Source organism: Garra rufa, chromosome 4 (assembly GCF_049309525.1).
Source record: "Garra rufa chromosome 4, GarRuf1.0, whole genome shotgun sequence".
NCBI classification, from domain to species: Eukaryota; Metazoa; Chordata; class Actinopteri; order Cypriniformes; family Cyprinidae; genus Garra; species Garra rufa.
In genome coordinates, this window is record NC_133364.1 from 52,680,370 (window position 1) to 52,693,077 (window position 12,708).

At 34.5% G+C, this 12,708-nt stretch overlaps 1 protein-coding gene and 1 long non-coding RNA gene across 2 annotated transcripts; both read left to right on the forward strand.

Annotated features, from left to right (window-relative positions):
- The first annotated feature begins 1,242 nt into the window (after window positions 1-1,242).
- Window positions 1,243-8,696, forward strand: LOC141334148 (uncharacterized). The gene is made up of 2 exons (XM_073839283.1): window positions 1,243-1,479; window positions 7,383-8,696. Exons 1-2 carry the CDS (start codon window positions 1,314-1,316, stop codon window positions 8,117-8,119), a joined length of 903 nt encoding a protein of 300 aa, XP_073695384.1. The 5' UTR covers window positions 1,243-1,313; the 3' UTR covers window positions 8,120-8,696.
- A 1,478-nt stretch (window positions 8,697-10,174) lies between these two features.
- On the forward strand, window positions 10,175-12,662 carry LOC141332708 (uncharacterized). The gene is made up of 3 exons (XR_012355355.1): window positions 10,175-10,261; window positions 10,540-10,629; window positions 11,573-12,662. It is a non-coding gene; the product is annotated as an uncharacterized lncRNA (long non-coding RNA).
- The last annotated feature ends 46 nt before the right edge of the window (window positions 12,663-12,708 follow it).

A 12,708-nucleotide genomic window follows, 5' to 3' on the forward strand; every position in this document is an offset into this window, starting at 1 on the left:
CTCACCTTCAGCCTCTGCATTCATATTTAACTCAGATATTGATCAGCAGAAACAAAGACACCAATTAAAGAAATGAAGCTGAAGCATCAATAAAGATAAAAGGTGACACTTACCATGATTTCACATTTGTATTCATACACACATTTAGCAAAATATATTCATCTCAAATGTTATTTATCTATATGCTTTTATCTTAGGCTATGATTAAATTTAGACCAAAATTATATTTAATATTTAATATTTTCAGTCAGGTTTTAAGTCTGTTCATAGCATTGAGTCTGCTTTGCTGAGGGTGCTAAATAATATTTTAGTTGCAATCGATGCAGGTGAGGCAGTCTGAGCTGTACACTTATTAATTTCCAAAGAAGACATCGAGGCAGACTTCAGTGAGAGAGCAGTGTTACCAATGGACTTTTATTTTGGTCTGGTGGTGTGACGTCATTAAGATGCGCCGCTCTCCTCATCTGTTGTGATTCACCTGAAGAAAGGTTCGTGGTTTTAAAGTTTTTAAATCAATGAATTAAAGCGTTTTTACAAGCTATGTAAAATAAATGCATCATTCTTAAATATAACATTGTAATGCTTTATTTAGTGTTAATTAAATAAATCGTTAGCCTTTGATAACAGAGAAGTGCGTCTCAGTTCGCTCTCTATATCATGAATCAATCGTGTGATGATGAGAAGTGATGAGAGAAACTGAGAATCCGAATCATTTGAATCAAATCATTTGTGAAATGAATCAGCGGACTACAAACGACAACAACAAACACAAACGAGTGGAATGACAACCGCAGACGTTTTCATGAAAGTGTAATATATTAGTGTAATATATTGCACCTTATTCTTTTTGCATTTGCACTACTCTGTCCGGTTTGCACTGTGCTATGTGCCCTACTTGTATATTGTTTTTGTTTTTTTAATGTATTATATGTATAATTGTATTTATTTGTATTTTTAAATTCCTACCTTTTGTATTTAATGTTACGTGTATGCACCTAGGGTCTGAGAGTAACGCAATTTCAACTATCTGTATGTCCGGTAGATATAGCAGAAAGTTGACTTTGACTTTGATATGAATAACAAATGTAAGTTAAAACTAGCCTACCTAACTATGAACGATCTGTGTAATTTGTGTATTATTATCAAATCTATTAGCTCTCACTCTGAATAATGAACTAGTTGAGACGCACACAGAGATTTAGTTTGCATTCATTTTATCTTTAATTATTCTCATCTAAAACAGGACAAAGTGTTCAAACACAGAAAAACTCCTGGAGAATCAACAGAGATCCACGTGACACACTATTATAAAGATGGCGTTTATTAAAGATGAGAGTGAAGACATGAAGATTGAAGAAACATTCAGAGTCAAACATGAAGATACTGAGGAACAAACAAAGATGGAGTTTATTAAAGAGGAGAGTGAAGACATGAAGATTGAGAAAACATTGAAACATGAAGATACTGAGGAACAAACAGGTTGGTTTTTATTCTCAAAGCTGAACTCAATACAGAAATGAATGATATTTATGCAGAATGTCACGAGTGTAGAAATGTTAAGACATTGGACAGAAGTGTTGAGATCACATGACAAATACTAACGCTTCCTTCAATATCCTGCTTTCACACTGAGAATTTGTTATTAAAACATCATGCATTTATGTTGTAACAATAATATGGAAAAAGCCTAAAAAAATATTTTTCAGTAATATTAAACCCAGTATCGTCTAATATTAAAACCATTCATTTCTAGCACTTAGGCTAATTATGCAAAAGTATCTAAAAAAGTTATTTATGTTAAAATTATTTGCACAATCCTTGAAATGTAAGTAATCACATTCTCATTGGTTTGAACTACTACTATTATTGTATTCTAAAAATAAAATAAATAAACTTTTTCTTAAAGCTAAAATCATGATTTTGTGTATATTCCCCAATATACTTTCGTAGTTTTTTTTTTAATCATACTTATTTTTATATAAAAACAACTTTAAATTACATCCATCAATTTAATGTGATAAATACCACAGATATGCTTATTTATGTTACAGCTGATGAAATTGTAATGAGAATACGGCTTGTAAATAAATTAGTTGAACAACAAATTAATTTTTTATTTTTAGTTTTTTCTTACATATAACTTTTTACTTTTTTCTACAAATGGAAGATTGATTTAGCTGTCTAAAGGACAAACGCAGATCAAGGCTTATTGCAAATACCGCAACTATTGCAAATAGTTACTTACCCCGCAATGCCGCGTTCCAGGCAACCCAGAACTCGTGTTTTTCCAACCTTCTACCAGTGAAAGTGCACTGGAACGGCAGTCAAACCCGTGACTTCCCACTCGTGAACTCGTACTAGATCGATGTACTCCCAGTTAAGAGTTCTGACGTAACATAGCCCACGAAACAACAAAGTCAGCCCTAATGGGTGCGGTGTTTATGCAAGTGGCACACAGTGGAAAAATAGAGCTTAGGACAATATAACGTTGCAATCAAATTAATAATAATATTAAAATAATAATAATTCATAAATGTGCCCAGGTATTTTGGCATGACTTGCCTGGAACGCTACAAAGTCGTGAGTCGTGGTTTGAAGTGGTGATTTACCAGTTTAATAACCTGCCTGGAACGCAGCATCAATGTCTGGGGGCTGTTTCAAAAAAGACGCTCAGAAAAGCTGGGATTAAAGTCCAAAACGTGACCTGAACTAATCTAACAAATCTGTTGGGGTTAAAGTAGTACCATAAATGACCATTTAAGTTCACACATTCTCACTCATTTGACCCAGGTTCAGTGAGTCAAGATAATTTGATGTGCACGCTTATTCTTAAAGCAGTCCTTCAAAAGCAGAGAATTATGAATAGCAGTCTCACCCAAGGTTAATTTAGTTTTGCTTTTTTGAATTTGTTTTATTTTGATATAGTTTTCAAATTTTCAATAAAATTTAGTATAGTTTTTATTAGTTTCATTAACAGTTTTGTTAGTTTTAGTTTAGTTTCTATTCTGTGAACACATTTTTATTTAGTTTTTATATCGTTAAGTTTCAGTTTTAGTTTTTTTAGATCAAACAGATCATGATTTCCCCGCAATTCTAAACTAAGCAAAATAATGTTAAAATAATTGCTGCAGTCTATTTAAAAGTGTTAATTCATTTGAATGAATTATTAATCGTTTAATACATAATATTTGTAGTTAAAATAGAATATATTTAATACACCAATTTATAATATTAAATTTATGAAAAAGTGGCTTGATATCAATTGATATTAAAGATATTAATAAACTACTCACTCACAAAACCATTACTGGATGAATCTGCATTTTTGAATCAATCTCTATTCAATGACAAATACATTTTTAACAGTTACTTGTTTCCATCTAGTGGCGAATCAATGCAATCGACAAACATTATTTGAAGCGCCAATTACTTTCAAAAGATGATGCGCTCTATTACTATAGACATCGATGTTTATATCCAAACTATGACCTGTAATCAGACTATTGCTGTGATAATATGAATGACTGGGTATTTGCAAAGCCTGTTTGTGAAGCTGTTTTTTTTTTTTTTTTTTTTACATAAACATGAAGACTTTTCTCTCCGTCAGTGGCAGATACAGATTTAAATGTTCCCTACGACTTTTTCAAAGGTTAATAGACATGAGGAATCGTTGTCATTTGCAAATGAGATTGCTTGGGTGTTTGAATCTTTATCCTTTAAAGATTAATCAGCTCTAGTATATTGGTTTGATTGCTTGTGTTACATAGGCAAAATTATTATATATATTTTTCTAAAACTGATGCAGTAGCCTAGATTTAATGCAGGTGCTGTTCAGGTCGCAGTCTTTATTTGTCCGCCATGGGATGAGAACGTAATGATTACGGAAACGATTATTTATTTTTGATAATTATTATTTTATTTCAGTTTTTCAATAAAAGTTGTTAGTTTCGTTTCGTTCTAGTTTTTTATTTATTTTGACGTTTTTATTTTATTTCAGTTTTCTGATCAACAGAAAAACATATATCTTAGTTTTAGTTTTCATTTACAAAAATAACCTTGGTGTCACCTCAGGTGTTGTACCACAGAATTTTAAACATGCAATAGTGGAACCATTGATTAAAAAGGCAAATTTAGACCTATATAAAACTGCCATTTCTTCCCAAAGTGTTAGAGAAGGTTGTATTAATACAACTGCTGTCTTTTCTATATTTACATGAGTTTCAGGAAGTGTTCCAGTCATGTTTTAAATCCCATCATAGCATAGGACTTGTAAAAGTTTTTAATGACCTGTTATTAGCTTCTGACTTTGGTAATTATGCTTTCCTCTTGCTTTTAGATCTTACAGTGGCATTTGACACTGTAGACCATAATATATTGGTTTCTCAATTAGAAAATTGCATTGGTATTAAGGGTACAGTGTAGGAATGGTGTCCTCTTCAGCGTCTCTCTTGTGTGGAGTTCCTCAAGGTCCATTCTTGGGCCTATTCTGTTCTCTCTATATTTGCTTCCCCTAGGGTCCATCTGTAGGAAGTATGGCATCTTGTTTCATTTTTATGCAGATGATTCTCAGCTTTATCTGCCTTTGAAAAGGAAAGATGCAAAGTCCATAGCACCATTGTTGGACTGTCTTGAAGACATTAAACCTGGTTGGCTCTAAAAAAAATTTAAAGTTTAATGAAGAAAAGAAAAGTTGTGGTATTTGGATCCAGGGGTGCTCATGACTCTTCTCAGTTGGATCTTGGTGTTTTAAGATTATATGTGAAGCCCAATGTAAAAAATGTGGGTGTTAATATGGAGTGAAAACTGGATAAACAGGTTAATTCAGTAATTATAGCTAGTTGTTTTCAGTTGAGGCAATTATGCATTATTATGTTAGTCTTTTCTATCTTTTAGTGACTTTGAAAGAGTTATACATATGTTTAGATATTAACCAGGCTTCTCTCACACATTTGCAGTTGGTACAGAATCCTGCTGCTTGTATGTTGACAAGAACACACAAACGAGAACATATTACACCAATTCTGGCACCTCTCCATTGGCTTTCTGTTCATTTTAGAATTAATTGTAATCAATTTTGGTCTTAGTGTTTAAATCACTAAATAGACTAGCATATTCTGACTTAATACAGCTATACACTCCAACAAGAGCACTTAGGTCCACTGAGCATTTACTTTTGGTTGTTCCTCACATAAGGTTAAAAACCAGGGGAACCTAGTCTTAAAACTCATCTTTACTCGTTGGCTTTTAACACAGTATGAGAGTTAAGTTTTTCATGATTGTGTTGGACTCTTGTCTGTTTTACAGTGGTGTGAAAAAGTGTTGGCCCCCTTCCTGATTTTTTTACATTTTTTAAAGTTTGTCACACTTTAATATTTCGGATCATCAAACAAAATTAAATATTAATCAAAGATAACACAAGATGCAGTTTTTAAATGAAGGTTTCTTTTAATGAAGGGAAAACAAAATCCAATCCCACATGTCCCTGTGTGAAAAAGTGTTAAAACATAACTGTGTTTTATCACACCTGAGTTCAGTTTCTCTAGCCACACCCAGGCCTGATTACTGCCACACCTGTTCGCAATCAAGAAATCATAAATACGACCTGCCTGAGTGAAGTAGACCAAAAGGTCCTCAAAAGCTACACATTTTGGGATCCAAAGAAATTCAGGAACAAATGAAAAGGAAAGTAATTTAGACCTATCAGTCTGGAAAAGATTATAAAGCCATTTCTAAAGATTTAGGACTCCAGTGAGCCATTATCTACAAATGGTGAAAACATGGAACAGTGGTGAACCTTCCCAGGAGTGGCCGGCCGACCAAAATTGCCCCAAGAGTGCAGCGATGACTCACCCAAGAGGTCACAAAAGACCCCACAACAAAATCTAAAGAGCCTGCACAACAGCATGAAAGAGACTGGGCAAAAATGGCCTGCATGGCAGAGTTCCAAGACAAAAACCACTGCTGAGCAAAAAGAACATAAAGGCTTGTCTCAGTTTTGCCAGAACACGCATTGATGATCCCCAAGATTTTTGGGAAAATACTCTGAGGGACAGACGAGACAAAAGTTGAAGTTTTTGGAAGGTGCGTGTCCCATTACATCTGGCGTAAAAGTAGCACATCATTTCAGAAAAAGAACATCATACCAACAGTAAAATATGGTGGCGGTAGTGTGATGGTCTGGGGCTGTTTTGCTGCTTCTGGACCTGGGGTACGTTTCCCAAAAGCATCGTTAGCTAACTATGATCGTTAGTTCCATTGAACTCTATTGGTAACGACGGAACTTTTGGGAAAGGCACCCCTGGACGACTTGCTGTGTTAATGGAACCATGAATTCTGCTGTCTACCAAAAAATCCTGAAGGACAATGTCCGGCCATCTGTTCGTGACCTCAAGCTGAAGCAAATTTGGGTTCTGCAGCAGGACAATGATCCAAAACACACCAGCAAATCCACCACTGAATGGTTGAAGAAAAACAAAATGAACACTTTGGAGTGGCCTAGTCAAATTCCTGACCTGAATCCTATTGAGATGCTGTGGCATGACCTTAAAAAGGCGGTTCATGCTCAAAAACCCTCCAAAGTGGCTGAATTACAACAATTCTGCCAAGATGAGTGGGCCAAAATTCCTGCACAGTGCTGTAACAGACTCATTGCAAGTTATCGCACACTTGATTGCAGTTGTTCCTGCTAAGGGTGGCCCAAAGAGTTAAGTTTAGGGGGCAAACACTTTTTCACACAGGGCCATGTGGGTTTGGATTTCCTTTCATAATAAAAAAAACTTCATTCAAAAACTGTATGTTGTGTTTATTTGGTTATCTTTGATTAATATTTAAATTTGTTTGTTTGATTGATGATGATCTGAAACATTAAAGTGACACATGCAAAAAAAAAAAAAAAAGGGGGCCAACACTTTTCCACACCACTGTATGTGTTTATTGTTTTAAATTTAGTATACTTGTACAGCACTTTAATAAACACTTGTTGTTTTTAAAAGTGATTTAATTAAGATAAATAAACTTTGACATTGACCTAACAGGTCAGTTTAACAGCCCGTTTTTTGATTGGCTAACATAATTGCCCCCTTAATAAAACCTCAGAAAGAATTGTGTGGGGATTTTATCCCCTTTTTTTCACCGTCTCTCTCTAAATTTGTTGCATTTTATTCCCTAGGAGACAAAAATTGTACAGGAAAATTAAGATTAGTCTGTATATAAATTATAGATATATATAGATCCTAAACTCTGTCATTAGATTTTCTAGATTTTTTATTTATTAATTGTATAACGGCCAGCCTAAACTCTGTAGGGTACCGGCTGAGCAGGATGTTAATTGTTTTGTGCCACTAAACTGGGGTTAACTTTTATTCCTTTTTTTCCCACCTTAGACCTAACAGCGCTGAAATTGGAGAGGGAGGTACTGAATGAAACTGAAGATCAGTTTGAGAATCTTCATGATTTCGTATCTGGAGAAAAATCTTTTTGTTCCTTACAGTTTGAAAAGACTTCTAAACAAAAAAGAGCTCAAACTACAAACCTTGAAGTCCACCAGAAAATTCACACTACGGAGTACCCTTTTGCCTGCCAACAGTGTGGAAAGAGTTTCACTCTAAAAGGAAGCCTTAAGACACACATGAGAATTCACACTGGAGAGAAGCCTTACACATGCAAACAGTGTGGAAAGAGTTTCACTCGTAAAGGATTCCTTAAGATTCACATGAGTTTTCACACTGGAGAGAAGCCTTTCACATGCAAACAGTGTGGAAAGAGTTTCACTCTAAAAGGAAGCCTTAACACACACATGAGAGTTCACACTGGAGAGAAGCCTTACACATGCAAACAGTGTGGAAAGAGTTTCGCTCAAAGTGGAAACCTTGAAGTCCACCAGAAAATTCACACCATGGAGAGTCCTTTTATCTGCCAACAGTGTGGAAAGAGTTTCACTCAAAAAGGAAGCCTTAAAATTCACATGAGAGTTCACACTGGAGAGAGGCCTCACACATGCAAACAGTGTGGAAACTGTTTCAGTCAAAAAGGAAGCCTTGACAGGCACATGAAAATTCATAATAAAGAGAAGCCTAACAGATCCCCTCAGTGTAGAAAGAGTTTAAAACAAAATATATAGAATGGAACATTCTAATTCACATTTTAAAGCATTATGTTTTGTCCATAGTACACTTTAAGCTCAGTCCAACACAATATAGCTAGTTGACACAGTAATGCATAAAAGCGCAAAGAATAATATGGATTATGGACAATGCGTTTGCTCTGTCTCCAATGTAAGAACTTCACATTTGTATATCATGAATTGAAAAGAGATCTCACAGGAAGTGCAGTTTTTTGGTTGAAGCACAATAAAGGACATTGTTAGCATTTTTAACATCACCGTTTCGGGTTACAACTACAACCCTTGTTTCCTGAGAAAGGGAAGGAGACACAAGGACATACAGAGACAGGCTCCTCCCTCCGTTGTCTCCACCTTGGACTCTGTTCGTCATCTTCCTCCCGGATGTCCATTCTCCTCCTCCTGTTGTTCCATCAGTGCAAGGATGGACCTTCCAGAAGGGGGATGATATGCCAGGAATATGGACCTGTTTTTGTTTCTGTGTGCCCTTTTTTGGTCCCTTTCCTTTAGTCTAGTTAGTGATTCTGTGCCCCTGTGTTCCCCAGTTACCCCATATATTAAAATCAAAGTCTGTGAATTCTGTCTCTGTTGGGTCTCTATCATCCAATATGTGTGTCTTCCCTGTTCAAGTATTGGAGCAATTTTATTAAGCACTGTCACCCTGCTATAAACCTTATTTCTAACAAATATAGTTGATTTATTTGTTAACAAGCAAGCACATGAACAAATAATATAATGAAGAACATACATTTCCTTAAAAGTATGAGAGTTCACTGGTTTACAAAGCACACTAAAATTCAAAGAAATAATAGACTCACAAAACTGAAGCTAAACGATCCTTGTGTTGAATCTTTTTATAAACTGATCATGAACTTACTAAAGCTGAGTTACTAAAATGAGATGTGTGTGTTTAATAGTTATGCTTGTTCCAACAGGTTAAATGTTTTTTTTTTTTTTTGCTTTTAGTATGAATGCGTTCATGCCTGCGTTCAAGCCTTACTTTTATCTATAAACTACACTGTAACCGATTTTAGTAATTTGAACAGTATTTTACTGTAATATCTACAGTAAGATACTGTAAAATGTATATACAGTATTTTACTGTAAACTGCAAAGGATTATGGGAAAATATATGATCACTACTGTAATTCTCCACTACTGTAAATCCGTTTACAGTAGTGAACTTGCCCGCGAAAAATTGACCAATGGCAAGGGAGATTTTTTTTTCTCCTGTTGAGAGGAAGTGGCGGTAAAAAGGACAAAAGAGAAATGTTGCATCATTAACTCGACAAAAAGGTTAGTATATTATTTCTGTTTTATGAAAAACTGAACAATTTTAATTTGTTTTCACTTGTTAACAGCAAACTAACAATATTCATCGTGTTTTTCATGTCGGTAGCCTTTTTTTCTGACTGACGGCCGGGGCGCCGCCATAACGGTGAAAACATGGACTGGTGAGTAAATTAAGGTGACCTATATTAGTCGAAATAAACTTTATTTAAACTGAGAAACACGTTTGTATATTCGGCTGCCCTTTAATGCAAGTTAGTTCGTCTGACGAGCCCTTACTCAAGCTTAACAGCAAACTGAGGTGAAATACTGAGGTAAAGTGCGTTAAGCAACACCACTGTTTCTGTGGAGATTTTAAACTGTATTTTCAAGCCCTTCTTTTGTTTGTTATTTTCAAGTTTCTGGTCTGGATGTCGTCTGTAACGTCGGAGCGCGGAGGTGTATTTTGGATCTTCTTCTGTGAATGACTGCCATAGTATCGACGATAACATGAACTGGTAAGCTAATAATGTCAGTAAGCCAAAGTTGACAAACTTAACGTTAGTCACAGAGCAGCATAATATCTTTTAAACGCTGCCTCTTTATAGCTAGCAAGGTAATTCTCTTCAAATAATGTTTAAGTAAGAAATGTGTGTATGAATGTCGTATGTAACTTTATAGACGGTCCCTTCAGTGACAGACGTGACATAAACAGCGCGCTAACATGAAACACTGAGGTAAAGCTGAACACCGCGGTTAACTGCATCTTTTGTGTTTTATTTTCAAGTTTGTGGTCTCGTGGTCATGTCGTCTGCATCGGAGGTGTATTAGAGTCTTTTCTGGTGATTGCCGTCGTCGCGGTGCAAACAACAGGTGAGCTTCCCCTTTCATCAATTTAACTAAGTTAATGTTAACGTTACTAAATTAGCCAAATTAGCCACAGGCTGCTGTTCTCCACTGACTTGCAGAACAGGTTAACTTTTTAAAGAGAGTAACGAGCTAGCAATATATTAATATAGCAAGTTTTGCTAATAAATATGATAAATGCTTATTTTATTAAAAATGTAAATTTTATTACTGTACAGTAGTTGTCTTTTCTGATCATAAACTATAGTAACACTAAAAGGGTGTTGTGACACTGTCTGTTACAGGAGATTTCTCCAAGCACTAACTGGATGCTGACCATCAGATGCAGAATCATCATACAGCCAGCTGTCCATTTTACAGACATGCAGAATCAGGTAACCCAAAACACATTTTGTTTTACATTGCATTTACATTCATGCATTTTTCAGATGCTTTTATCCTAAGCAAGTTATATTGTATTTATATTGTTATTTATTGTATTTCGTAAGGTATTCATTTCCTGGGGGTGTTCCATAAAACAAGTTTACCAAATAAGTCAGGCTTATTTCAGTTAGTCTGACTTATTTTGTGCCAAATCAAGTGACAATAAGTCAGACTAACTGAAATAACCCTGGGAATGTTTTTTATTACCATGTCTTGTCACATCAAGATTGAGTTTGCATGCGCATTAAAATTATTTCTATTAAACCAGCATTTAAACAGCAAAATGCAGCTGCTTCAGGTGTCTTGACCTTACTGTAACCTTTAAATTCATAATAGCAATCTTACCATCTGTCAAATTTAGATTATTGTTACTGTAAAGCAACAAATAGAGATTTTTTTAATCGTAGTAGGCTTATTATATGCACAGACTTTCTAGGAAACACACACCTGTTTAGAATGTTTATATGAACAGATTAGTTAGCATTTAGCATGATCTGTTTCAGACTTTACTAAGTGTCAGGGCAACAAAATTAGATAAACAAGAATGTAATATTAAGTCATTTAAATCATGAAGAAAAAATTGTCTTTGTGCTCCATTTAGTAAAAACGGTTTTAAACAAAGCCATGTCTTGCGTCTCTGCACACAGCAGTGTTTAATTACTGAATGAATTTACCTTTTTTAAACACCTTGAATCAGTGATTCACTGGCCCATTCATAAAATTCTTTATAAAAAATTTCAATAAAAAGTTTCTTCAGTTTTTTTTCTTACTACAGCGTTCATATGTAGTATATAATAATAAAAAAAAAAATGCATACAGCATCAAGTTTGACAGTTGAGGCAAATTCTATAAACACTGCTTTAAAAAAATCTTTTTTTTTTCTTGTGCTTGCAGGTTCGTTCAGACAGTCAATCTTTGTGGCAGCAAATGCATTGACAGTCACAGATCAGATGGACTTCTGGAAAGAGGGTGCAAACAACAAGCATCAGCCCGAATCCCATTCTGCTGTTTCTCATCAGAGAGCTTGTCAACTTTGACTCAAAATTACTAAAGTTTAACACAACACAAACTCATTTTTACTGTATGATTTTATTTTATTTACACTACCAGACAAAGCTTTTGAACAGTAAGATTTTAAATGTTTTTAAAGTAGGTCTCTTCTGCTCACTAAGCCTGCATTTATTTGATCCAAAGTACAGCAAAAACAGTACACTTTTGAGCCGTTTTCTTTTTGAATATATTTTAAAATGTCATTAATTCAAAGCTGAATTTTTAGCATCATTGCTGCAGTCACATGATCCTTCAGTAATCATTCTAATTATCTGATTTTCTGCTCAAAAACTATTATTATGATGTTGCTGAGATTAATATAATGCTAAAAACAGTGAAGTAGATTTTTTTTTCAGGTTTCTTTGATGAATAGAAGGTTCAGATAAACAGCATTTATCTGAAATAGAAATAGTTTGTAACATTATGAATGTCTTTATCATCACTTTTAATCAATTTAAGTCATCCTTGCTAAATAATATCTTTCTATTCATCAAAGAATCCTGAAAAATTTAAAAATTAAATAAAATATGTTTATCAGCATACTAGAATGATTTCTGAAGGATCATGTGATACTGAAGACGAGTAATGATGCTGAAAATTTAGCTTTGATCAAAGGAATAAATTAAATTGTAAAATATATTCAAATAGCAGTTCATTTATATAATTTATCACAATTGTATTGCTTTTGCTGTAATTTGGATCAAATTAATGCAGGCTTGGTGTGCAGAAGAGAATTCTTTAAAAAAATCTTAGTGTTCAAAAACTTTTGACTGGTAGTGTACTTACTTATTTTTGCTTTTCAGTATGTGTATGTTTGCCATGATACAAAGTCTCCAGGGGACTGTGGTGATGCCCTTTTTTCTGCTGTATCCTAGAGGTCAACATTTGTAATTTGTACTTTTAAAAAGAAAATGTTCAACAAATAAAAAGAATATTATCAGAACTAATGCTTATGAGTTATTGTGATTTTTATGGGGTTG